This window comes from Squalius cephalus (genome assembly GCF_949319135.1).
Source record: "Squalius cephalus genome assembly, chromosome: 19".
NCBI classification, from domain to species: domain Eukaryota; kingdom Metazoa; phylum Chordata; class Actinopteri; order Cypriniformes; family Leuciscidae; genus Squalius; species Squalius cephalus.
In genome coordinates this window covers 22,165,081-22,192,848 of record NC_137140.1, presented here as the reverse complement: position 1 = coordinate 22,192,848, position 27,768 = coordinate 22,165,081, and the positions used below count along the sequence as shown (strand labels likewise).

The window sequence follows — 27,768 nt, the reverse complement described above, 5'->3', positions numbered from 1 at the left end:
TCATTTGAAACATGAATAAGCATGGTTTAATTATTCAATGAAGGAAGAGACATGGCACGTACCTGTTCAACCTCTCCAAGTGTGATTGGCTGAGTCTGGTACCGAGTGCCGCTTCTGCGTGCACGAGTGTCTCCTCTGGCCCGAGGGCCGTGGTTGGAAGGCTGTGCTAAGCGATTGAAGAGTGCCATCTTCTCTGCCAGAGTGAGCGTGGAAAGGTCTGGTTCCTCTTGGCCATCCTCCCCTGGAGATGCATGGCGAGCTTGATCCGTCTCTGCCGCCTCTTCAGCCAGCCGAACTTCTTTGGCCTGTTCCCTCACCATAGACTTTTGCCGAGACGATGCCTGCAAGCTGTATGACACATCCACAACACACTGCTCAGGAACACTCAATGCGTTTCATGTGAAATTCATTACATCACCTGGGCTAGGCGGCATGACTATTTACCATGTGCAATAAAGATAATAATAAAGAAACGACACAATGTTATCAAGTTACATATTATAGATTAAAAACACATGCATGGATATACACTATACAAGCAATTGTGATTCATGGAACAATTTGAATAAAGTAGTATAAATGTAACCACATAAAGAAAAATTGGCAATATTTTGGATGTGTTGTTCATTCCATAGTCCATTTATCAACACAAATGAATACATGTCTGTTAAACATTGTCATGCATAATTAATTATCTTCGTATTAATATTATAGTAGCATGTGCAGACAAACATGTCATGCTGTTTTATATGCTCAACATGCGTCTGATGAAGCAAAAAAACACAAAAGTGGCATGACTTGAATCCCTCCCAGCAGTGTCTCATACTTTTACAAGCCATTCAGACCTAGTTTTGATGGATTTTTATTATTTCATGACTTTACAAAGCATTACTAACAACTCCCTTATGTATACAAATCCGTGGCTAATATAATATTAAGTACTTGTAGTCATGAAATAGTGGGTGTGCTAATTCTCACTCTTAATTCTAAAGGTAAATTTAAGCGTGACTTAGACAAATGTTCTGTGTTGGCCTGACAGTACCACAAGAGGGTGCTGCTTCTTAATTACGTCTGTCTTCCTACATAAACCACAATTCTTTGACAAGCACACACTACCCTTCAAAATTTGGGGGACAGTAAGATTGTTTTTAATATAAATTAATACTTTTATTCAGCAAAGACTACACTTTTCTCATGGTGCATGGATCTACAGAGTTTTTCTCAGCATGCTCTCATTGACAAACATTAGTACTGGTAAGTGTGACTATGCCTGTATAACACACACACTCATGTGAGTGTTTATATGCGTGTTCTGAGTACCTGAATTTGGTCACAGAGCTGTTGAGTACAGTGTGACTAGGAACACGCGCTACAGAGGTTTGTACAGTCGCGGACTGTGACAAGTGGCCAGGGACACTTTAAACCACACAGAGGAGGAGGCAAAGAAACAGAGACAGGAAAAAACTGAAGGAAACTGAAGGAAACAGATCAGAAATACATACACACCACATGAAGTAAAAGGAAGGGATGGACATATGAAGGAAAAAATAGCATTGAGAAGAATGTACATTTAACAAATTGTCCTGAAGCCATATTAATTTGTTTATAGATACATGGTTGTAAGATGCTTAACATTTTGGGGGTCAGTAAGATTTTTTATCTTTTGAAAGAAATGTACACTTTTATTCAGCGAGGACACATTAAATTGATCAAAAGTGTCAGTAAAAACTTACATTGTTACAAAACTTTTCTATTTCATATAAATGCTGTTCTTTCGAATTTTTCTAATCATTGACAAATCCCAAAAAACAGTTGTTTATGTGGTTCATCATGGTTTCAACAAAAATATTAAGCAGCACAACTGTTTCAACAGTGATAATAAATGTTTCTTGAGCACTAAATGAATCATTTCTAAAGGATCATGTGACACTGAAGACTGGAGTAACAATGCTGAAAATTCAGCTTTGACAACAGATTTTTGAAATATATTAAAATAGAAACAGATATTTTAAATTGTAATAGTATTAAACAATATTACTGTTTTTACTGTATTTTTGATTAAATAAATGCATAGCCTTGGTGAACATAAGAGACATTAAAAAAAACTTCTTTCAAAACATTAAAAATCTTACAGACTTTTGAATGGTAATTTACTGTATATCTTGCCAAATTTTCATGTTGACTGTAAATGTGGAACCTAACAAATGTAAACTTTTTAGTTTTCCCCCTCTAACTTAAAAACTGCCTCACTTGAAAGATCTAACAGGTCACATACAGTATGAACTTACGTAGCAGCAATGACCACTTCCTCTGAGGTGACCGGCTGAGTGCGGGAGCGATCCTGACCTCTCCTCAACCTCCGTTCAATGGCAGGATTACGGCTCCATGCCTTCAGAACTGAACCATCAGAAGTCTTCTCCAGCTCCTAAGAAATAGTAAGACTTCATAAGAAATAGTTTTACACAATAACAAACATATATACATACATATACATATATACATGTATATCAGATCAGAAATTTTCCTTCTGCTGGACTCACTAAATTGTGTTTTTGGTCACATTTTCTTCTGGAGTTTCAAATGTCATATTAAAGGAATGTTAATAATTGTGTGGTAAATTGACTGAGATGTGTCCCTCTTTACACACTTCTTGGAATGCAAAATGAATAAACTGTTAGATATCATTTAGATATCAATCTGTATATGCGATTAACATTGGTTATGCTCCTCTTTGCTCACTTTTGTAGGTTTCTTGAGTAAAACAGCTCTATATTTAACAAAGCACATACAAAAGGCCTGAACCGGAAACGATACAACCCGTTTTACAGAATACAGAAGTTTTTTGCGCATAACCTCTATTGTTAGGCACCAATAACATGTTCTGAACCCAAAGGCTATTTTTAATGTGTGCTTTACGATATATGATTGGTATGCATGAGTGACCATTGATGGTGTTGATACCAATGAAGAGAGTTTCAAATAAATCCCCAGCAGAAAGAGCAGCAGCACTCTTCAGGGTTTGAAACAGAAGTACAGACATACTTAAGCACCACATACCCTGAAGAGAGAGCGTTTGGCAGCGACACTCAGCTTTGCTCTCTCATCTAGCTTCTCTTCATCCACTGGAAAAACAGAAAGTAGAGATGAGTCAAGCTTTTTCATGAGAACTATTTCATGAAACCCCATGACTTTCAGAGGACAACACAATGCTAAACACATGGTAGAAATGTTACGCAAGCAAGTTTCTGATTCTCCTCTGCTCTGATTTCAGAGGTTAACCTTAAAGGCACAACAGTGCAAAATAAATGTCATACATCTACCAAATGCAATGTATTACATTGATATCTGTTCAAACAAAGCGTTGCGTGACTACTGTAACACTAAAAGGGGTCTTATAAATTCATCATTTTACTTTTAGCCAGAGGTCCACTTGCAATGCTGAATCAGTTAATATACACTACTAATAGTACACTTAACTGTGTACATAAAACTTATCAAGGGAAACAGTAATATGATCCTTGAATGTTTTTTTAAAGCATTAATCAGGCAGCACCTTAAGTAACACACAACTGTTCAAAGGTCTGGGGTCAGTATGATTTTTATTTTTTAAGAAATTAATACTTTTATTCAGCAAGGAAACATTAAATTGATTGATAAAAGAGAGTAAAAATATTTTTATGTAAAAAATATCGCAATTTCAAATAAATGCTGTCCTTTCAAAGAGTCCTAAAAATGTTTTCTACAATGTTTCTTGAACACCAAATCAGCATATTAGGAATAATTTTTTTAATTTATATTAAAATAGAAAACAGTTATTTTAAATAGTAATAATATTTCACAAAAAAAGTCAGTTAAAAAAATGCAATATTATCAAATAAATGCAGCCTTGGTGAGCAGAAAAGACTTGCATTAAACATTAAAATAAGATCTTACGGACCCCAAATTTTTGAACGGTACAGATGTTTGTTTCAGTGAACACTACATTGCGATGCAAGTTGACACTGCTTACACATACAGTATGGCTAGAAAAGCAAAACAGTACTAGTTTTAACAGATCCAGAGGCCCCAAAAAGTAGGTCTGCTGCTCTCTGGAGTATTCATGGATTCTCTAAACAGAAGCAGTTTGGCAGAGTTATCTTTAAAGTCACAGTGCCATGTCTCCATAAGCTTTTCCAAGTGAAAATTTTTCCCAGTCAGTTCAGACTCAGATTAACAGTAACTTATTGTATGTAATATTAACGTCTGTTTATATTACAGTGGTGCACATATGAAACAAATGCAAAAGTTACGTAATGTTATTGCGTCATCCTGCACCATCAAATAATAAATCTAAGACAGCATCTAAAGCTTGCTAGAGTGACTTTCCATTTTAAACAGGTATAATAGGAAAACATGCTGAAAAAATGATTTTGTAGTGTATGCAAGCAAAAAGACTTACCCTCAGGGCTTAGTGGTTCAGGGCTTGGACAAGACCTAAAGAGAACAAAAAGTAAAAGTCTTACAATTAAAGTCTTACAATTAAAGATCGGTAAGGATTGGAAAATTATTATATCAACCAGCTGATTTGGAAAAAAATTGCAGCAAATGCAGCAGCGTATTAGGAAAAGGGGAATCAGGAAAACACAGCAACTAGTGGGAAGGTGCAGAAAACACATCAGAACAGCTTAATCCACAGCGTTAGACAGAATTATAGATTTCGCCACATGCCACAGAAACAAAAGAGGAGGAAAAAAATACAAAGAACCTTTCATAAAAACCACTGACCAAACATTTGGATTAGAATCCACTACACATAAAACATTATACAGCGTGTGTATTACATAGCATTAGAGATAGTAAGCCAAAAGCTAACTTTAATCAGCGAATTTGTAAATACAGTGCCATTAGAAAAAGAAAATGTACTAGACATGACACAGACCAAAGTTTTCTGGGTTATTACCAAAAACAATTTATTAGACTACATCAAGTGTAATTTTAATGTGCACTCCAGGCTAACTCCACAATAACGTGCATAAATCTACTCATGAGGCCTACCGGTCCAACTGTTCACGCTCAGTTGATGTGATTGGCTGAGTTCTAAACCTCTCAGATGTCTTTCTATTCTCAGTGGGACATATATACTGCAAAGGGCGACGAGATAACCGATCTTTGACCCTCTCACTTCTCCAAGGTGCCTCTGTAACCACAGGCAGCTCTTCTGCCCTATTATGTCACAAAGCATGACTGAATGAGGCAGCATTGAAGAATGGCAGGTGCATAGGCATGACATAGAGCAAAACACCAAAGCTTGATGAACTATTCATCTGAGCATCCTCATAGTGGGTTAAAATGAACTACTGAAAACAAACATCAAAAATGGTTAAGAATTATTCTGTCAGCACATTTAGCATAAACATCCAACATTGTCTCTAGAAAGGCAAGGATGCCAAGCCAAGGTGAGACAAAAGACAGGAAGAGATGGTTAATTGACAGTGCACACTAGTCAAGCTGAGCAGCATGATAGCTAAAGGAATAGAGCATTAAAATCTGCTGGTTAACTCTGAATGAGCGATTCCTCTGTAATATTATGGTATTTTCCTTCATTTAATTCTCATAGCAATTACATTAGGAGATTCTGATTGTTAATCGTCAATGTTAGACAAGTTAGTAAGTCGATACATAATAATGTACCACCACCTACAGTTCGGCTTTCCGGGGACTCGCAACACTTTCCAGGTAGGTATGGCGAAGTTTGGCCACTGAAACCCTGGCATCATGGGATAGGTGATCGCCATTGGGCACAGCCTCTCTGACTGGGTCCTGGATGGGGTTCTCTTGAAAAGCTGTCTTTTGGACATTTCTAACATCCAGGGGTTTGGATGAATTTGGCATATATCTCCCTCTGGAGGTCTGAATTGGGGCGTAGCAGCTAGCATCAGCCTGCTTATGGGCCTCTCGAGCTCTTGCATGCATAGACTCTTCAGCCTGAAGACGGGACACATGCTCTGTGTAAACTTCCTGCCTTGACCGACCTCCACGCCACCCTCTGGGGTCATCTACAACACCCTCTTCTGTGCTCCGTTCTTTATGTCGAATCTCAGAGGGTAAAACGGCCTTCCTGCTCCGCAGTAGCCCCTCAGTCCTCACATTCTGTTTTCCCTCCACTTCTTCAAGTACTTCCTGAATCTCTAGTTTATGCCTGGAACCAGGTTCACTACCCATAGAAAAGTAGCTCTGGCACCCCAGGTCATGGCGGTCCTCTTTCCCAGGGTGGGGCAGCCGCTGCTTGGCTGGAGCATCAGGGAGGGTCCGAGTGTGTGGGTGATATTGAGGGTATGCCTGGGGAAACTGGCTGTACGCAGGTACCTCTGTTGTTTGACCCCTGTGAAATGGCTCGTCACGGGCCAGTCTCTCCCTAACTCGGATTCTTCAGAAGAAGAGAAAAGGGTTGGTTACTTAGAATAAAATTTAGTCAAATATTCACTGACTGAGCAAAAGAAAGAAAGAAAAAAATAGAACCATTTCACTGGTGAAAGGGAAAGAGTCTGATCCAACCAAAACAACCCTTAAGCCACAGAACCAGTTGAAGCATCTCAATATGGTTTGTGCTTATTAGAATGTGGTTAAAAGCAACCTTGACAGTATTTGGAATAAAAAGTCACTAAAAGTGTGTCAAAGTGGATGTTTTCACAGTGGTCGAAATAAGTAGAACCATGTGAAAAATTGTTGCGCTCACTGTAAAAAAAAGAAAATCAAGACACAACAACCATGATATGAAACATAGAACATACATATTAAAACAAATAACCATATTGAAACAATCTTAAAAGTGGGGTTGTAGTCAAAACATTATAAACAAAGGTTAGTTCTTTGGTTCAGGATTTTTCTTACTATTTGATGCGAAAGATCTTAATATATGATGTTCCCTATGCAAGGGATCCCATTATTATAATATAAAAGCAGCTATATTTTCAAGTATAATGAGCAAATAAATATAAAGAAAACATGTTGTTTGCTAAATTAGCTTTGATATGTGTTTTTTATTATTTATATTCATATTATATCAAGGCCAAATGAAATTAAAATATTACATGGGAAAATATTATCCGTAGTCCTTGATGTATAAGAGAAGTAATTTCAGCTTAAAGCAAATATTTGTAAATTTGTATTTTATTTTACAAGAAAATATTATAATGGACCCCAATCACCTTGCGGCATCCCCGGACCGCAGTTTGAAAACCCCCCTTCTTCAGATGACAAAAATCCAACAGATTCTGCTTTGAGGATTTTACATAAGTATATTTATGATCCTCAAACCATTTTCAACATTTTGATACATTAAGGCGGGTTCTTCCCTGTATATTATCGCATAAATTTCTAGCTATGGGCATCAGTTAATTTCACACTACACAGCGTTTTATTACATGCTGGGTGAGAGAGGTTTGCTGATAAACTAGCTTAGTTTGTGATGACTGGCTCTTTAGGTTTAGGTCAGCAGAATCAATGCTCTCAGCAGGGGGAGGCAAAAGACTCTCATCCAAAACCTTTTGCAGTTAGTGCACTACCAGTGAAGTGAGACTTAAATCACAAAGAAAACCTCCTATAACGCTTTTAAAAGACGTCTGTTTATTTCAGGGTTACTTTGTGTCTAAATCTTCTTTTCCACCCATTCACCCAATTAAAAGCTCAAATTCCATTAGCTGAGAGCTACAATAGTGTTAAAAACAGACTTTTTAAGCAACCCAACCCTCTACACATCACATCCTTTTTATGAGATGTATTCCACACTCCACTAGTTGCTAAAATCTGTTTCTCCTGACTCAAGCTTGACGGCTGCCATCTATACACTCACACTTCAGTTTTACATATGGTAACATGCACTCTTGCTTAGCTCCTCTGGAACCCTGTTTAAGTGAAACCATGCTCTGCACTGTAATTGTTGAGTCATGTGAACTGTTTTTAACCTCCTCTAAGTGGACTGCATTTTCAAGACTAAATTAGAAAAATGGCTGTAACAAAATGCAGCCAAAAATTATGTTTGGTACATGGTTCATGAAAAGGAAAAAAAGTGGTTGAAAAAAAATGTAACTGTGCGGTAAATGCAAATATAAAAGACAGAAGAGACAATATCTGTTGAAAGGGTCATGAACTGCATTGTTTTATTGTTTTATAATGTTTCCTGGGGTGCACTTATAATGTTAGTATGATTTTTATCATTTAGAAATAAAAGGAATTTTCCAACCCTGATTTTGGCCTTCTGATTTGAATGCTCCGTTTTAAGGGGCGTGTCTGCTGTGAGACTTCAGTGTAAACACCCACTGCTGTGATTGGCTGACATCTTTGCATTTAAAATAGCTAGTATTACAAGCGGAACTCTCTCGAAGACTTTACTATTACAGCTTTCAAGGTTAATTAATCATGAAAAGTTTTGATCATAGCATTATACTTAGATCTATGGCATTATATTTAGATTGTTGCAGTGATGAGCATTGTAACCGATCACAGACATGTTGAGCGCATGAATGCAGTGATATCGTCATTGCAACACGATTTCTGCACACTAACGAATACTTTCATCATAACTAACAGTGCAAACACAATGTAAATAAGATATTTGTTGATTATAACCAAAGAATATAGATAAAAGGGATTTTGTTATAACAGGAGTTTTGGCGAGAGTCCAAACTTGCTTTTCAAACTGTTTTGATTGACAGCTCCAGCGATTTTAAAGGGAGTGTTCTTTAATCGCTTTCTATAACGAACTTAATCAGTTTAAATAAAAGATTATTTTCATCATACTAAGAGAAATAATGAGAAGTTGACCGTTTAGTCACTGGTTTGATTTACTGACACTGACAAAGGACTGTAGGCTACATGAATGATTACATATCAGGAATCACTGGTCACAGATCAGGCATTAAAATGAACAGTTACTTAACATGTGGTCACATTACTGTCGAGTCCATATCGTAAAAGTTGCAAAGCCTGCACCGAAATTGCCACTGATCTACCAAAGAATCCACCGTGAAACATACTGAATACATATAAATAATGCTCAACTGAGACATTCACATTGTTGAAAATAAATAACCACTTCTCTAGCATTAGGATCCTTTGGATGGTAATGTTATTTTTATTCCAGTGATCCTGTATCGCTCTCCTCTCCTAGTCTTCTCACTAACACGCAAGTGGGCAGGGCCAAAGTTGCAATGATGAAGTAGGCATTGATTTTCTTCTGCAGAGGCTGTCTTTCACCAATGCGTCATTTGCTGGGCTTGGTTACAATAGAAACAGTTTTTGGACTAATAAGGAAGTTTTCAGTTCTGAAACTTACAGGATATTCTTTTAGTATGATGACCTCTTATATGTCAAAAGCTCAAGGAAAATGTGATTTCTCAGTTCATGACCCCTTTAAACATTAACTTTAGACATTTACAAGAAACATCCAAAGGGGAACCTAACAAACAAACAAATAAATTATGATAAATTAGATTAACTCAAAAAGCATCTATATCTCAGACTTGATCACTATAACAAAAAGAAACTATTTTTAGAAGGTTATACTTGTGCAAATACTCTGCAGATTCAGGGAATGAGGTGGAGATGGAGAGCCTATGCTACTCTATTTTCTCTATATATAACTCTTTTATCTATGTCTGGGTTTGTCAATGTCAGCAGACATTCAGTGACAAGGAATTGCAGAGGAGGAAAAAGCCCACAGTAAATAAACCACTAGACTAGTAAAGTCTGGGGAGGAACATAAAAGAATAAAAAGTTAGAATGAGAGAATGGGGCAAAAATAGAGAAAACTGGTGCGAAATGGGAACACAAATTGCGTGTGAAATGATTCCCAGAAAATGTGGCTCTGGTGTTTTGCATGACTAACCAAGTTATCACGCTCTCCATTTGACATATTGAGCTAATGCAGGCCAAATTATCTGAGTTTACATTCTTGTCAAGTTTGGTGACTCATAGCTCAACAATTTTCTCACCACAGTATCACAAACACAATCTCAAGTCACGCTTGATTCAACCAGGTACTGAAAAGCAATACGAGAACCAAACCTGCCATGTAGGGATAAACCACACACATTGGACTCATTGGACAGTGGACTGTGAATAAAGTATATTAGAAAAAGTTAAAGGTACACTGCAACAAAAGGTTCTGAATGTCCAATGATCAAATTCAAACCCACAGCACTCATTAACAGTGTGGATGGGATGGGTGGTAGAAATGGCAATTTTGTTACTGAGATGATGAGCCCAACTCAAAACCACTCCCTAAGCCCTCTGGTTCCTTGCTGGTTCCAAACAACTTGACAGACTAAACCAGGGGTTTCCAACCTTTTCTTTAAAGCCAACCCCGTGACTGAAAATATTTAGGCCCTATTTGAGGTACCACCTCAGATTTTGAACAATGTATAACAAAAATAATACATATCGCAACATCTCTGCATATTCACTTTCTTTTTTTAAAATACATTACTAATCCAAATCTGGGATCGGTAACATTTTTAAAAATGTTTTTGAAAGTTTTAAAATGCTTACATTTTCACCAAAGCTGCATTCATTAGATTAAGAAATTAAGTAAAAACAGTAAAATATGTGTGCATTAAATTTATCAGAATGAATTTCTTCAACCCCAAACTCTTTAACCGGTATTATAACAACGCCAAGACTACGGCAAGAGAGAATAATTAAAATGGAATTGATTTCATCATCATACAGCACACCCTCAAACTGTCTGATGCATATTATTTACAAAGAGTTAGTTTGCACTTCTTTATAAGCTCTTTGTAAAACCAGGTTGCTACAATGATCACTTAATAACCACTAGTTTCTTAATTTACAACTTTGTCTCAGTCTTCCAAACTAAGTGTGGTCCCTAGCTAGAATAACGAGCAAAGTGGACCAGACTTTTATTCCAAATAGACAATAATCAAATAAACCACTAGAAAACACATGACTCCTATCATATTGTCACTCTCACCCCATTCCAACAAGGACGTTCATTGGACAGGACTAGAGGATGGTTTGAGATAGGGCCATGAAGTTAGGCAGGACCACTGTTAAGTGAAGGGTGTCAAACACACCCATAAATCCCAAATGTATGGTACCTGGAAGGCCAGTTGATTGGAGAGAGGGTGTCTCCTTCTGAATCAGTCTGAAGTGACCATTGGTTGGCTGACTGGCTACAGGAGCTAAATCAGTTGAGAAACACCCAAAAGAGTGAACTACTCAACGGTTTATGCGTAGAGAGGGGACTTTAAAAAAAAAAAGAGGGGGAAAAACTTAAGAGAAACCAGGTTCCTGAAAAGAGAGTAGGGCCTCAAATAAATTATAAAAATAAAGTCTGGCTTGCTGGGAACTGGGTTTTAAAGGCCAAGTCCTCATTTGTTGACATTAACTAACCAATCAAACTTTATACTGACATTATGAATGGGCTCTGGGTCTTTCCTGAATATCATTCTTTATCATATTCATTTGTAATTTTTTGGCTCGACTTCATGTTGGGAATTTAGATTTGGCTGGAATCTTTTGTTGCTTAATTTGGCAAGCATTTTATACCAAAGCATCACACAAAGCATTGACCCATGCAAATAAGAAACAGCTGCCAAATGACAGTAAAGGTCAATGCTAATGTTTCATACTGAATAGAGCCCACCCATCTTTAAGGAGTTGTAGAAACACTCCTAACAGTATACGAGCCAAATCCTGCAAACTGACGGCTTTCTTTTGGGGAAAATACCTGTGAAAGACAAATTCAGGGGAATACCGGCCAACATTCTTTCCAAAAAAAGGAAAGAATAATAGAGGAAAATTAAGATACTGACATATTAAGATTTTACTTGGTGACTGTAAGATGGAGAGACAAAAAAAGAAGAAGAAACAGCTAACGTGTTAAGACTCACCCGTGTCTTTGAAGGATGTTGTGAGCCTGCTGCTCAATAAACAGATCACCAGGAGATGCTCCCTGTTTGGGAGATGGCATCATGGCCCTTCGGCCTGTATTAGGCGAGCTGGGAATCCCCATCGCCCCTGGTTCCCTCCCTGGAACCCTGGCAGACCCGGACACATCCATATATGCAGATGGGTTAGGTGCAACCCCTCCACTTTCATGCAGTCTATTCCGCTCTAGGGCCCTCCTCTGGTTCTCCAGATTCATCATCCTTTCACGCTCAGAGATGGAGTCTGTGCGTTCTCTGCTGTATTTTGGATCGGTGTGAATGTGAGAGCTGGCCCTATCTACATGATGGCTGGTGGTGTAAGCATTATGCTCCACTCTGTCTTCTTCTACACTTGACCTGTGTGGTCGGTCTGAGCTGTCGGACTCTCTGGAGGTTCTGGAGTAGCGAGCGGAATAGTCGGTTTCTGTCTCCTGATCCAGAGAAATGCCATAGCGCTCTGCTAGTTGACGGCGCCGTTCTGCCTTGTAGCGAGCAATCCTTTCAGCTTTAGAATCCAGCTCTGCCACATGAGGGGAGCCAGTGCTGTAGACTGAATCCGGTTGGACTGTGTGGGTTCTGGGCTGAACCTCTGCACTGTGTGGATTTGGGAAGTTTGGGTCGTTTTTGCTATAGTGCTGAAGAGAAACTGCGATGAAAGAGAAAAGAAGGCAGTTTACACTAAATCAATTGGCCCAAATCTTTAACTTTAAGTAACCGAACACCAGCTAATCAACCCAAACCTATCATCATGTGTGTTGATATGCACCATATAATTATTATTAAGGGTGTACTCACACTAGGCACGGTTGTCTTGTACTGAGCCCAAGCGCGATTGTCCCCCCTCCCCCGCAAGCCTACACTCACATTGCACTTAATGCTCCGAACCGGAACACACTTATGTCATTTACGATAAAACTTTTTCTTTTGAAGAAAAGTGCTTTCGCAAATAGACTGTCTAATGGATTTATCATTTATGCCACGCAGCGATTTTTACTTTATTGTGCTGCAGCTGCACTTATCAGAAGATTATTATGGAGGCAGCAGACTTTGATGGAATTTGCAGCTATACTCGCAAACTACAAATCCTGCTTGTCAACAAGGTGAGAACCAGACCCAAAATACTCAAATAAATTAAAAAGTGTACCATCAAAGTAGTAATAGAAGATGTTTGCTGTCGTAATAATGATAGTAGTGCACACGAATAGTAGCTGTTCCGTGCTCCGGGCCTACGGAGCGATCACATGCGCCAGATCGCCAAGTGTGAGTATATCCTAAGATGTTTAGTGTATATCATTTCTTATTCATGTTATAGAGGAGTGAAAATATCTATTAAAAAATAAGCACAATTGTCACCTGTACAGGGGTCACAGGTGTCTGCTGCACGGGTATATCTAGGAGTGTCCTCCTCTAGCATTCGATTGGTTACTAGACCGCCACAGCCTGGGAGATTTTGGAGAACATCACCATCGATTCCCTCCAGACGCCGTGCAATTCGTTCTTTCCTATAAACAGGAGTGGAAGTGTTAAGGATAATTCTCAATCTAGGAAAAACATATATTTACAATTCAAAAGATTTTTTTGATGTTCTGAAAGGAGTCTCTTGTTTTTTAACAAGGCATCATCATTTGGAATTAAAAATACAGTAAAAATAAAAGTAAAATTTAGAAATATTACTGCAATCTAAAATAACTGTTTCTATTTGAATATATTTTAAAATGCAATTTATTCCTGTGATGCAAAGCTGAATTTTCAGCAGTCATTACTCTAGTCTTCAGTGTCATGATCCTTCAAAAATGTTTATTATACATTATTTAATTATTTTGGGGTATGTATGCTACTTTAAATCTGATGAAGATCATTGCTTGAGACGTTGTGTGTGGTGGGAGGAAAATTAAAGTGTCTTTTGGCAATAACAGCATGCAGACAATTTTGTGATTATGTGATTCTCACCAAACACCTGCAATAACTGAACTTTGGCTGTGCATGCTTTGTAAGACTGATTTAACTTCTCACCTGTTCATGTCCCAACTCTGACTCGTGCTTATACTCTCAAAACGTTTCCTTAATTCTGAGACTAAAGAGAAAAAGAAAAGCAAAGTGATGGATGGGTAAAAGAATGAGAGACAAAAGAGGGAGGATAAATAGGATAAATCAAACCATTACAAATAGTGAAACATTGTACTTTATATCATGCATTTGTGATATTTCTACTCAGAAATGCAAGCAAAGCAATCAGAGCTTACTGTATACTGTAAAATGCACAATGTTTCACCCAACATGAGCACAATCTAAAGACTAGCTTGTAATCCAATTTTTACATAATTACATAAGCTTTTCTGTATTTAATACAAAGTCATGTTTCATGATGTATCTGATGCATTACACAAACCCTGCAGCCTAGTAAGTGCAGTATACTGCTATGTCCTTTCAGTGACATTTCCAATAATAGTCGAGGTGACAGAAGTCCAGTGTGTTATCTGAAACAAAAGCTGCTTACACTTAAGTCGTCTGACATTAGCTAGGAGAATGGCTGCATTTCCACAAAAGTTAGCCAATCATAGGTGCATCCTCAGTGAGTGTTTCAGCATTAGGTGACCAATGAAGTGAGAGAGGGGACTCATACACATGACACACTAACAGTGCTTCCTTAGCCTGGGGCCTATACCATGAAGCCAGTTTAGTTGGCTAGCCAGGTATGTTTCAGTTTAGTTTGCGCCAATCCTGAGTTTTAGGCACCATGAAAGTGGTTTGGCTTTTAGCAGTGTTCATCTGCTAACCTGGAGCAAAGTGACATGTCTGATGTGATAAACTCACTCCACCTATTTCTACTCTAAAAATCATTTGCTATGTAGTGACCTTTAATTTGAAGACAAAATCGTCTGGCTTTTAGTAATGCTTATTTAGAATAATACATTTGTATGATTTAGATATTATTTATGTAATTATTATACCCTTAATCGATCACACATGTACAATTTTAGTTAATCAATTATTATTACGCAGTTTAAATGAATAAATATATAAAGGTAATATAAATCTGCTTTAGAATCAATAGATGAAGCTATAAAATGACTACATGTGAGCTTAAATGTTCAATTCTCTCTATACCTTTATCAACTGTATAAACTAACTTCACAACTTTTACTTGCACTGATATACAGTAGCGAGACTTTTTCTTTTAGTTGTCCTCTTTCATAGACAGCTATAAATAAAATAAGTGAAATAAATGCCTTTAATTCTTTAAAACAAACAGAACAATAAGAACAATAAGAACAATTAATCATATTTATCATATTTTTATTAATTTAATCAGACACCTACAATGCATTGAAGATAACACCGCATGAGTGTGTTCAAGTTGTCATGTTTTAAATCAAGTTCCCACTTGGAAAGGGGGGAAAAATAAACAGCAGCGTGAATCTGACATTAGACAGACCTGATTCTAACCAGCCAGGATTACACAACTCTAAAAGCTGCATGTCAGCAAGGTGAATGGGAAACAAACTTTTAGCCAAGACTAAACCACTGTCATGGTTTTCTGAAATGGGAACACCTACTGTTACCTCATCAAATAAACCAGAATGTACCAGTTATGTACCAGAATGGAGCCAAACCAAATGTAAGTTTGACAGAATTTTTTTTTTTTTTTTTGACAATTTTGCTATTAGGTAAATATCCAATAGACTGTGACTATAAGTGACATCAGCACACACAAAAAAGGACAATAATTTCAGTGGAACAAAGTTATTACATTTTAATTGAAGATTACAAATAGAAACTAAGCCAAAGTTTTTCTTTTGAATAAAATGCACAATGAATCATTCACAATAAGACAAATATGGTAAATTTTGTTTTCTTTAAGCGGTATAACGTCATTAAAGTCAATAAAAAACAATCTAATCAGAGACTGACAATGTGTTCTGGCCTATAGAGCGGTGCAAGGAAGACTGGAAGACTAATTCGCCAATGATTCCCTAGAGATTTTTCTATGGGTTTTTCTATATTTTTAAATGTATGAGTAAAATAAGGTCTGTGGTAAACCGAAGCGGACGATATTGTGACGTTTTGTTTCTACAATGTAAATTATACACACCCATTCTGAAAACGCAAATTTTGAAGCAATTATGTTTATTTTTGAAAATGTATGTTTCTAATAAGTAACTAGATAAAGGTGTGTGTGCGCAGGGGAGTGTGTGCAGTTTAAGTTGTAAAAAACGTCAAAGTATCGTCAAGTCATGTTTACTACAGACTTTATTTTACTCATTAACACTATTATAAAACCCCATAGGAAAATCTCAAAGAAACCACTGGTGAATTAGTCTTCCTGTTTCTGACGTCATCCCTGTACCACTGGGTAAAAGTAACAATGTAACAACATCGTTTATAATACCTAAAATGCGAAAATGTCTTTTGGGGCTTACCAGAAGCAGGCTGCTCATGCAAGAGCCCCACAGAATCCTGTTCACCCACTCTCTTTCACACAACCATCACATTTTCAGGGCCAGTAAGCAAGACAACTTGCCCAACAACAGGTGGCCCCAAGCAGACCAAATATAGGTCATCAGTGTCCCATCCCCCCCAACACATGTGTCCAGCACCCATCAAGACAATGCTAAGTGAAACAACATACAGTCTTGAAGCAACTTGTAAGAACTTTGATCAAGGCACTATTACATACTTTGTTACTAGCTATTTTAGCAGACAGTTGTCATCTAATGCAAATGTAAAATGCAAATGTAAAATGTCTCATGTGAATACAGTATATCAGGGACAGCCCTCCTTAAATTAAGTGGAACTAAGAAACATAGTGATCATTTAGTGTTCAAATCCTCTTTGGGATTGAACCTTTGTATTAAAATTGACTATTAGGGTAACACACCTCCATTAAAAAAAGGGCAGAAGTCAACTGAATCTTGCTAAGTATATGACAGCTCCTGACTGCTAGTTTAGTGAGAGTATTCACTGTGTAACTAGTATATAATAGCCATGATAAAGAACCACACACCTGAAGTGTTGATGTATTTTGTACTTACCCTTGGGTGTATTTCCCAGCAGACTGACATCTACTTCTTTGTTGGGTCCCTCGTCTTTCTCCTCAAACGAGAACTCTTTCTGGAAGCTGGACAGAGTGAACCAACTTTAAATGTCAATATATTTTGCATATAATACAACAGAAACAGAAGAGGTCTCAGTATTGCCTGCTTTTGTAGAAGCAGAACCTGAAAAGGCATCTGAATCTTGGCAGATATCACAGTTCCATCCCAAAGAAAATGTGAAATGCAATATCATCATTTTATAACTGGATTTTTGTTTTTGTTTTTTTAAGATTAAATATTTTCCTGACAGGAAATAAGGTCACAGCATACAAGAAAAAGGGCAACAACAAAAAATAATTAGCTGGGAGAATAAATATCACACATTTATCTAAAAGTGTAGACATCCCAGTGTTCAAGTGAATACACCATTTTAAAAAGCATGACTACATCTGTACACAAGAGGTACACATACAATACTTTTAAAAACTGAGATACTGTTGATGTGGATATTTTCCATGGAAATTGTACAGTAAATCAAAACCCAAGTTATATAAACATTCTACATATTTGCATAAAAATAAGGATCTTACCTAAGAGCTCTCCGTTGTAGTTTGGTACTGTCAACTTTAGGGGCTGTTTCTCCTGTGAAGCCTGTGCACACAAAAGAAAGCACAGCCTTCAGACTACAAATACTCCTGCTGGTGACAGAAGTGATCAGCGAAAGATGTTTCAAAGGCCCCATGTGAAGGGCAGGAACGAAAACAATAGTATCCATTTCATGGACGTCAACATGGTGCTGTGTCCATAGCTGAACAGACTTATTTCTGTATGCACACATGGGTACATCTGTATGCAGAGAGTCAACTGCCTGGGCCCATGTGCTGAATGCTGTTTCAACAGCTTTGTTAGTCAAAGTGACTACCATGTAGGCCTAATGCACAAAGCCATCTGTATCTCATCTGCATTTATACTATCTGCGTGGTTTATACTGTATCTCAATATAAATCTAAAATAATAATATAATATAATAAAATATATCACATCAAATAATGGCCGATAACCAATATGGTGATAACCAATATACAAGCATCCCTTCAAAACAAGAGTGGCCGATAACCAATATGGTGATAACCAATATACAAGCATCCCTTCAAAACAAGAAAGAAAAAAAATATTACTCTGAAGGGATTCATTTAACAATGTTTTGGTTCAATATTCACATGAGTAATGCAATGAAATGACTATATGCTGTTGTTATTATGTGAATAAGCACATAGAGGGATCGGAAGACCAGAACATGTGTTTCCACTTTACCCAAAAAGAGCCTTACCACACATTCAATCATCCAGACCAAACAACCTTTCTGACATCTAAAATTTTGATATTCAAATATGTTAATCCACATTAAGGACTGTGGTTAGATGTCATTTCCTCCTCCTCTCTACAAACACTATTTGAGAAGAGAAAGTGAATGAGAGTGCCAACTGATGGACTCTGTTTTGGTACAGAGCGAGTTTTCACAGCTGGGATGAGTATCTGCTAAAAACATTCCTCAGCACATAAAAATCTCCTCTTACTTCAGTCACAGGGCCTGCGGATGAGACAACATCAGCTGAAGGGGGAATGAAAGAGAGAACAGGAACATTTTGGAAGGAAAGAGAAAATATACACTTATGAAACTGGGTGGAGGCAAAATAATGTGGGGATTTGTGCGGTTATGCCTAATAGAAATTGCTGTTGTTTTTTAAACTGTGAATACGCAACAAATGACAGAAATTCTGGTACCCTGCACTGAGGCTAACTTCGTGTACCATTTGTTACAGATGTTTATTGTTGCATCTGGGACAATTCAACTACAAAGCTATTGCTGTTCAGGCAAACTAAGTGATTAATGATGCCAACGTTAAAAACAAATCGTTGAGAGATTTTCCAATGACCTTACAGTAAATTAACACTACAGGGTAAATGAAAAGTTAATGACAATGTTTCCCATGCAGAAGCAGGAACAAAAAACACAAAACCATCAAGCAAACTGACAGTTAGTAATGCAGATAAAGTAGATTGATCACTCAAATTTTCCTAAGCACTCATTATGTGCATTGCATGGTCTTGTTGAGAGCACCCACCGCTAACAGACATCCAGAAAATACTGGCTCTGTGCCCTCTTAAGTACAGATGCTAATCAGACACAGTCAAGTGTGACATTTGAAGCACTTTAAATAGCATGCATGTTATTCCACAGCCCTGTGACACACCAAAATACCTCTCTGATCTACAACATGCATCACATTGAAGCTGATCGGACAGCTCTGAAACTTGTTACGGTTAATTTTATGTTCCAGCATATCACACACCTGTTTTCCAGCACAGTCAGTATCAAATAATATGGTAACTGATAAACTTGCATAACTATAGGGTTCAGTGATATCTGGCATTAGTCGGAGATAAAGCACATGGAGGTTATTGAAGCAAGTCAAAGCCTGTACTTTGGTCATATGACCAGATCATAAATCTAAGGCTTACAACAATTGTCACAGTTTATGTAGGGACATTTAGAAAACGTTTACCACAATGTAAGTAAATACCGTATCTTAAAAAAAGTTATAAGTATAACTTTAATTTAATATTTATTGTATTAATAAACTATGTATATAGATTTAAAGTAATATGTAATATTTAATACAATACATGCATTCGATTTTGTAATTTTTATCAATAATTAAATACTTTTGATATTTATTAACAATAAATTATTCAAAAGTTTGGGGTCAGTAAGATTTTCAACGTTTTTGAAAGAAGCCTCTTACGCTCACCAAGACTGCATTTATTTGATAAAAAATACTGTAAAAAAAACTGCAATGAAATAATATTACAATTTCTATTTTAATGAATTTTAAAATATAATTTATTCCTGTGATTGCAAAGCTAAAATTTCAGCAGCCATTACTCCAGTCTGCAGGGTCACATGATCCTTCAGAAATCATATACTGATTTGGTGCTCACGATACATTTCTTTTTATTATCAGTATTGAAACCGGTTGTGTTGCTTAATATTTTTGTGGAAATCGTGACTTTTCAGGATGCTTTGATGAACAATCTGCAAAAGAACAGCCTTTATTTGAAATAGAAATATTTCATAATATTATACATTTCTTTACTGCTGCTTTTAATCAATTTAATGCATCCTTGCTTTTTCTTGAACGATGACTGAAACTTTGTATTACTGGCAATTTATTGATTTTTTTAAAAGCAATACTTTGGATTAAAGCGTCTGCTAAATGATTAAATGTAAATTGAAATGTTCCTGAATAAGTATTCATTTCTTTAAAAAAATAAATATAATCAAATAAATAAATACAGCCCCAAATCACTTCAAGTGATAAAACTACATGAAAGTCAGCAAGTAGTACATGCTAGTCATGAATTCAAAACACAGTTACAGGATGAAACCTGTTAAATAGGAAAACACTGTGCCAAAATGTGGCAGTGAGGTGTTAGCACTTGTCTTAGCTAATAAAGGATTAGTCTTCAAGAGGAATAGGATTAGCCAATGTGGACACAGGAAGTGTGACATTGTGCATACGTATGGCATCACTTAAATCATGATTTTTAATGGCGCTTTATGTTTTAATACCAGATCAACTCTGAACATTCTCCAATGCCCTTCAAAAGAGTCAAACTGTTATTTAGCAATACACAGACAGAGAGAGAGAGATCTTAAGAGTCTTTAAAAAGACAGCTGGTGTCTGCACTCCAGGAAAGGGGGAATTAGGTGAAGGGGAATCTCTAAAACCCATTCAAACATTTACGCATTAACCCATTTACATTTAAGCAGTCAAAACACTGACTAGGATACTTCCACTATAAACGAAAGCAAATTGAACATTTTAATAAACTATAAATTCATTTGATGCATAAAATATGTCTAAGAGTGCATTGCTGGACACAAACACCTGTTATAAATGTGAAAATGCACCATTTACTTAAGAACGCACAGGATAAATGGAAAAGCATGTGCCGTTGCGCAAGTGCACAGTCCAAAACAAAACCATTAAAAGGCAATACTATGCGTCAAACTCTCTTAAACTGACTAACAGACTCAACTACAGAATTTAAACTATTGAAAACATTCATATCTAAACCACAGTATGCAAAAGAGACGACACTTGCTCTGCTTCAAAATGCCTCAGTTCTCTTTTTTAGTCAGCGAGTCCCTTGTCCTGAATACTTCTGTCCTTGGAGGCTCTAGCACCATTAAAACCCAAGCAGCATTAACAGAGATGTGGTGGGCCCGTCCTGTCCTGTCCCACCCCAACTGCCATTTACTCACCTTGGCACAACTTGACATGGTTGATATAGTTGAAGATCCAGGGGTTCCGGTACATATTGATAGAATAAAACAAGGAGTGGATGACTGATAAGAAAAGAAAGTGACCAGAAAGGTGGGAGGGGGAATAGTGAAGGACCAAAGAGAGGAGGAAAATAGGAGAAAGAGAGAGAGGACTGCAGAAAGGCAGCAGAGTCTGAACTGCAAGGTGATGCAGAGTTAGCTGCAGCAGTCCTGGGACAGCCAGAGAAGGGAGGTGGAGAGAAAGAGAGAGAGAGAAATGCTGCGAGAGGAGGAGGAGAACAGTATCTCTCCAACACTATGACACTATGCTGACGGAGAGCTTCTTGCTGTCTGCATGGCTACTGCTAAATGCTAGCAAGGTAACTACGGTGCTAATGCTACTCACTGCTAATCAGATTAACAATACTGAGGCTGGGGGACGAGGAGGGAGAGAGAAAGATATAAAGAAAGGGGAGAGAGATGGAGGACAACAACAGTCAGACAGTAGCGGTTGTGTGCACTAGCAGCTGCATACAGTGGATGTGTGTTTAGCTTTTAGGACAGCTGAAAGGGTGAGAAAGTAAGAGAAAATAAGTGCCTCAAAGGAACAAGAAATTCCAATCGTCTCTTAGCAATGACATACGCGTGGTACTTAGAGAAGAACAGAGTGGAAAAGCAAGATCTCTGCCATGGAGAACATAACTTGCCAAGTCATATTGTTGTGCTAAGTGCTCAAAGGAGGGACAAAATAATAGACGATGTGTGGACTAGAAAAATCACTTGATTTATGGACTCATCAGGTCTTTCCCGTTCTGTTTTCCCAATATCAACAGATGATGCTGCGTGTTAAATAGGTTTAGATTTTTCACTTTTACTATCCTGGTCCCTGTAGTGTATGAGGGGGAGGGGAGGGGGGGGTACTTCATTGCTTGAATTTCTTCTCAGGATTACTGGTGAGTTTCAAACGAATGAATCTGACCGTGTGCATCTGTTAGCTCCAGGGTTCAAATGAAATAAAATATCCATACCGGCAGCCAAACTCAGAAATTCTCATGCAATAAAGTCACCCATTTGATGAAGACATTGACTGCTGAAGTCTGCTGGATAATAGTATAAAGAGAGAGAAAAATAATGGTCAAATAATGTATAGTGGAAGAGAGCTAAAGTTAAAATTTAATATTATTATATTATAATTGCAATTTAAAATAACTCCTTAAACGTATTTTAAAATGTACGTAATTTATTTCTGTGATGGCAAAGCTGAATTTTCAGCAGTCATTACTGTCTTTAGTGTAACATGATCCTTCAGAAATCACTCTAATTTGATGATTTGGTGCCTAAGAAATGTTGAAAATAGTTTGTGTTGCTTAATATTTTTGTGGAAATTTGTGATACATTTGTAAAAAAAAAAAAAAAAGCATTTGTAAATTATTAAAATAAAGATTTTTTGTAATATTACAAATTCCCTTTCTGTCACTTTTGATCAATTGAATGTATCATTGCTGTATTCATTTAACTTAAAGTATTCATTTCTTTCAAAATCAAAAACTTACGGACCCCAAACTTTGGAACCAGTTTATAATAAAGATTTAAGCTAAACTTTGTAACTTTAGCTAAAGCAACTTGAAAAAATATCAAAGGGCCTTTTAAATATTGCCTGTAATATCATAATTATCCTCTCTTTTATAAGCCATGCATGAACATACCAAAGCGGTTCACAACGCAAAAGAGTTCCCAGTCCGACCTAGAGCATTTATGGAAACTACGTAGCAAAAACTGAATGTTCATTCAAAAATCTGTGACGAAGCAAATGTGACAAAAACCATCCATCCAATTTCCAAATCGCTTATCCTATGTAAGATCACTATGATGCCGGAGCCTTACCCAAGGAAACACCCTGAACGGATGGCCAGTCCACTGCAGTTCCACAACAACCATGAACATATCCCAAAAAACTAACAGAGGCTAAATTGACAGTCAGTTTTGGAGACTGGCAAATGTATTTCTTTACATTCTTAACACACACTCTCCAAATCAGGGATGGCAAACACATTCTGCAGCGGTGTGAATGCAGCCCAAATTACTAACATTATAAATGGACTATAAGGGGAAGAAATGTATTGAAAAATGCACAACTGGGACACAAAAGAAAGGACCCAGGGAGGCAGTGTAAAGAAGGCGAGACATTAGAGAATGAGGCCAGTGTGGAATGTAGGGAGAGTACACAGCAGCAGAGAGAAATAACCTCAGTGTGCATTCGAGCAAGCAGGGCATTTGAACACTCATGTACATGCAGAATGGCATTTGGCCTGCACTATTTCTGGCCTTTTATCCTGACTGCAATGTTTCCACTGCAATACTTATCCTCATACACAAACACACACCCTTAAGGATGGCCCGAGACTGAGACCCATCAAAAATCAAGAATGTGTCAATGAGTGTCTCAAGTGGCCAGAAAAAAACAGCTGCTGTTGTTCTTGACACAATTATAGGGCCAATTCAAGATAGGGTGCATCAGTATCTGATGGAGATAAGATTAATCACAGACCATGATCAGGAAATCAAAGACATTCCAGAGACTGAACTAATATCTAAGATAATCAGCACTTGAGTTCTTGTCGGGATCTAACTAAAGTCTGAATAGGGATGACATCACCATGTGACTCTCGAGAAGGGCATGTGCACTGCCTTGTCATTACACATAATGTAATCTACTAGTTCCTCAGAGACCAGTCTGCTTTCTCAGATGACAAATACCACAAATATGACATCAGCCCTTAATCCAAAACACACCATCTAATGACACCATCGCATGCACACGTGCTCAGTATTTACAGCTCAAACTGTTGGGCTTGGTTTAACGCCATCTGCTCGCTACAGTTGTAAATAAAGATTAAAGTGGTAAATGGTGACAATAAACTCAAGCAAACAGAAATAAAGGGGAATTATGAGACAAATTAATCCAAAAGGCAGTGTAAAGGGTCTAAGCTTAAATCCAGGCTTTTTAAAAAAATATTATAGACTTCCTGTGTATCAGAAAATTTCATAAATTAAAAAAAAGTTTGTAGTACTTTAGCTTCAGCATCTACCATTTATCAAACAGTAAATGGCAAATGTCCCAGCAAACATTAATGGAAATTAAAGGAAACCTGCTTTCAGAAATGGTAACATATGGGAAAAGATCACTTTTAACAATTAATAAGATGGAAAGGGTCAGATATGACTAGCAGAGAACTAAACCAAAGAGGCTGCGTGTCTGGGCTCTCTTGATAAAGTTAACATACTATAACTCATGTTCAGCTTGGCTCTGACTTCCACACATATCAACTTTCAGAGTGTCTCATGCCAGAAAAACAAATCCTGGCAAGGAAGTTTAAGCTATTCTGACTTTTGGTTTTCTAACTTATCTTCTAAATGAAACCAGACAAGTCTGAAATATTCTGCATAAATGTATGTCACAAGGTGCTGCCTTATCTTGCACTGGATTATAAAAATAAAGTTTAACTGCATCTCTTTAAATTAGTATCTGTCTTTTCCCTAAGAGAGTCCAGTTTTAGAAATATACTGTATGACTATATTTTTCCCTGCTACATTCAGTAATAAAGTAGAATAACCTTACCACTGTTTACAGATCCAAAGCAGCCCATTTGATGAAAGCCATTTCAGGTTATGACTCTGAATTTAAAAAAAAAAGCAATGCTGAACTTAATGAACATCTGTGTAAAACTGAATCAACTGATAAATGGCAGGAATCCTCAGGCAGATCAAGATTCCATTTATGTTTATGCTAGAAACCTGAATCATTAGGTGGAATGTGAATATGCTAAGGAATCACGCTGCATCAGTTACTCAGTGTTTCACTTCACCCTTGTAATTGATGTAGCAGAATGAAATCTCAGACTGTAAGACAGGAATGAACCGATGACCCATAGAGGCATTCTGCTCCATTTAACCATTTAACTTCTACAGTGCTTGATATATGATCGAAGACCTGAGATTGGGAGGTGACTGGTAAACGCTCATGGAGTCTGGTTTTAACCACTCATTGGTCACCTGATAAGGGTCAGATTTACTATGCAATAGGAGGTCAGAAAACTGTCCACTGGAGATGTGACGGTTGGGACATTTTCCCACCGGTTAATAGATGCATGACAACACTGGCTCACGCTGAATTGAGCAGACTAAATTATTTCTATTACTGTAAAAAAATAAAAAATAAAAAAATAATTACGGTGGGGGGCTGTTTAACACCGACTATCACAGCAAGCCTACTGTCCACAAATTCCACATCACATTTACCTAAAATTACCACATACACACTAAAAAGGGAATGTGTTTTCTGAGTGGCTGACTCTGGGTCACCTCTTCTTACTTTGTCTGAACGGCTGGGCGGTGTCAATGATGTGGCTGCACCTTATGTGTTAGTGTGAGTGTGAGTGTGAGTGTGAGTGTGAGTGTGTGTGTGTGTGTGTGTGTAGTGGATAACCTTCACTGAGTATCTAGGGCACCAATGACAAGTCATCTTCTAAATGAAGCCAACAGTTTCAACCAGGGTTTTGAACTTTACAGAAAATATAAACAAGTGTAAGTATATAGTAAATTCATATACAGAAGACAACACTCACCCAAAAAGTTGTGTGCTATAATGTACACTATTGTTCAAAAGTTTGGGGTCAGACAATACTTTTATTCAGCAAGGACACACTGAATTGATAAACAAAGTGATAGTAAAGACACTTAGTGTATAATGTTACAAAATATTTCCATTTCAAATACTGTTTTTTTTTTTGTTGTTTTTTAACTTTCTATTCATCAAAGAATCCAGAGGCTGCTTAATATTTTTTCTACAAAAATATTAACCAGCTGCATTCAACATTAATAATAAGAAATTGTTTCTTGAGCACCAAATTATGGCATAATAGAATGATTTCAGAAGGATCATGTGACACTGAAGACTTGAGTAATGAATGCTAAAAAATTCAGCTTTGCCATCACAGGAATAAATTGCATTTTAAAATATATTAAAAATGAAAATGCAGCCTTGAAGAGCATAAAAAGACTTTTGAACATTTTAAAACAAAAAAAAAATCTTACCAAACCCGAAATCTTACCGAATTTAAGCGTACACATGTCAGAATGATATCTTTGCCTGTTCAGCGCATCACAGAATAAGCATTATTTTTAAGAAGCTGTCAAGTTAAAAATAGTTCAACATTCTAAAAGGCATCTCAGCAATCCTGTGTTCTGTTCTTTGCGTTCAACGTCTTTTGAATACAAACTTGACACTTCAGAAATGCTCGGAGCTAAACACTGTTGTGACGCATCACGCAAGTGATTTTTGTTATACAGTGACAGAAAGCACAGAGAATTATCCTTAAGCCAGATAATAAGTCATTGTTAGCCAGTTGAGCTTCTTAAGCTAGAGTGAGTATATTTAGCACAAGGCATATAATTTACAGCTAACACGCAAGTCATGCTATTAAGGACTACAGACACAAATACTCAATGGAAAATGATATTCCGGTGTGGAGATATTTACATAGCTTAAAAGCTTATCCATCCAGCAGTACAAAATGCGTTTTCACATCCTAATCACATTTGACTGCATATGGGTATAAAGCCTAAAAGCCTAATTTCCTCTTCTGACCTCATGTTGTACAGAAAATATTGTTTGTAATGTGTATCTGCCATTTGTGTGGGTCTATTTTGGTCAGAGAAGTGATGGAGAGAGAGCAGGTGGGGTCACTGAACAGCTGTAAAGCATGAGGCATCGTTATTTAGGCTTACTGCCCGCACACACACACCATTAAAGGATACACAACAGAAAGTGGTCACTGGTCAGGAAAAAACAATATGGCTGCATCTATAATCTAAGGTCAATGATTCACAAATAGTGGTTATGTACAAAAGCACCTCCTTTTGAAACAGGCTTTCAATGCACATGATGTCTAGTGATCTAGAGGGCATTCAAGTGAGCTTTAAGCAAATATAATTTAGTGACAACATGTATTCCTCTGTACAAATTAATAAGTTGTAATTTATAAATACATTTACTCCAGACACTATTTCTGTTTCTTTCCACCAACTGCCAAACTGCACACACAATGGGTAGTGAAGAACAAATCGGATTGGATTTGTATGTGCCCTGATGGCTTCTTACCTCCATATACATTTTTCAGCTTTCAGACTTAACCTATAGATGGGATGTGCAATGACACCCAGTGGAACAAGCTAAATACAGTACTGACCTGCCCACTATGATGTTTAAAAAACATTTATAGCAACTTCACACAGTCCAAAATACATTCTTACCTAGAATGAAGTTTTAGAAATTTGTCAGTAATGGGAGGTAACAAATACACTTTAGGATTCAAGACTACTCAGTTCTGCAGTCTATAAGCACTTTCTGCTGTCTTTCTGTGTTTGTCTCATATCAAAGTTCACTCAGTCTTAATGGACACCGCTCAGTCTCTCT

General features: G+C 37.2%; 1 protein-coding gene across 42 annotated transcripts in view; it reads right to left on the bottom strand.

The window, feature by feature from the left end:
• Window positions 1–27,768, bottom strand: part of svila (supervillin a) — an 80,332-nt gene that overhangs the window by 39,135 nt on the left and 13,429 nt on the right. For 6 of the 42 annotated variants that reach the window (XR_013819111.1, XM_079850530.1, XM_079850527.1 and 3 more), the window contains exons 1-14: window positions 21,294–21,750; window positions 17,554–17,614; window positions 16,961–17,046; window positions 13,941–14,001; window positions 13,281–13,429; window positions 11,892–12,573; window positions 11,097–11,180; window positions 5,681–6,406; window positions 5,035–5,202; window positions 4,439–4,473; window positions 3,058–3,122; window positions 2,289–2,425; window positions 1,321–1,416; window positions 63–348 (exon numbers count right to left, since the gene is read on the bottom strand). Coding sequence is in view for 37 of the 42 variants with exons in the window: in XM_079850530.1 (XP_079706656.1) it covers window positions 63–348; window positions 1,321–1,416; window positions 2,289–2,425; window positions 3,058–3,122; window positions 4,439–4,473; window positions 5,035–5,202; window positions 5,681–6,406; window positions 11,097–11,180; window positions 11,892–12,573; window positions 13,281–13,429; window positions 13,941–14,001; window positions 16,961–17,046; window positions 17,554–17,614; window positions 21,294–21,348 (2,691 nt within the window). In the remaining 5 variants the exon portion in view is untranslated. Of the gene's footprint in view, window positions 1–62; window positions 349–1,320; window positions 1,417–2,288; window positions 2,426–3,057; window positions 3,123–4,438; window positions 4,474–5,034; window positions 5,203–5,680; window positions 6,407–11,096; window positions 11,181–11,891; window positions 12,574–13,280; window positions 13,430–13,940; window positions 14,002–16,960; window positions 17,047–17,553; window positions 17,615–21,293; window positions 21,754–27,768 lie in introns of those variants that run through there. The other 36 variants (XR_013819107.1, XR_013819108.1, XM_079850553.1 and 33 more) reach the window with 19 other exon arrangements.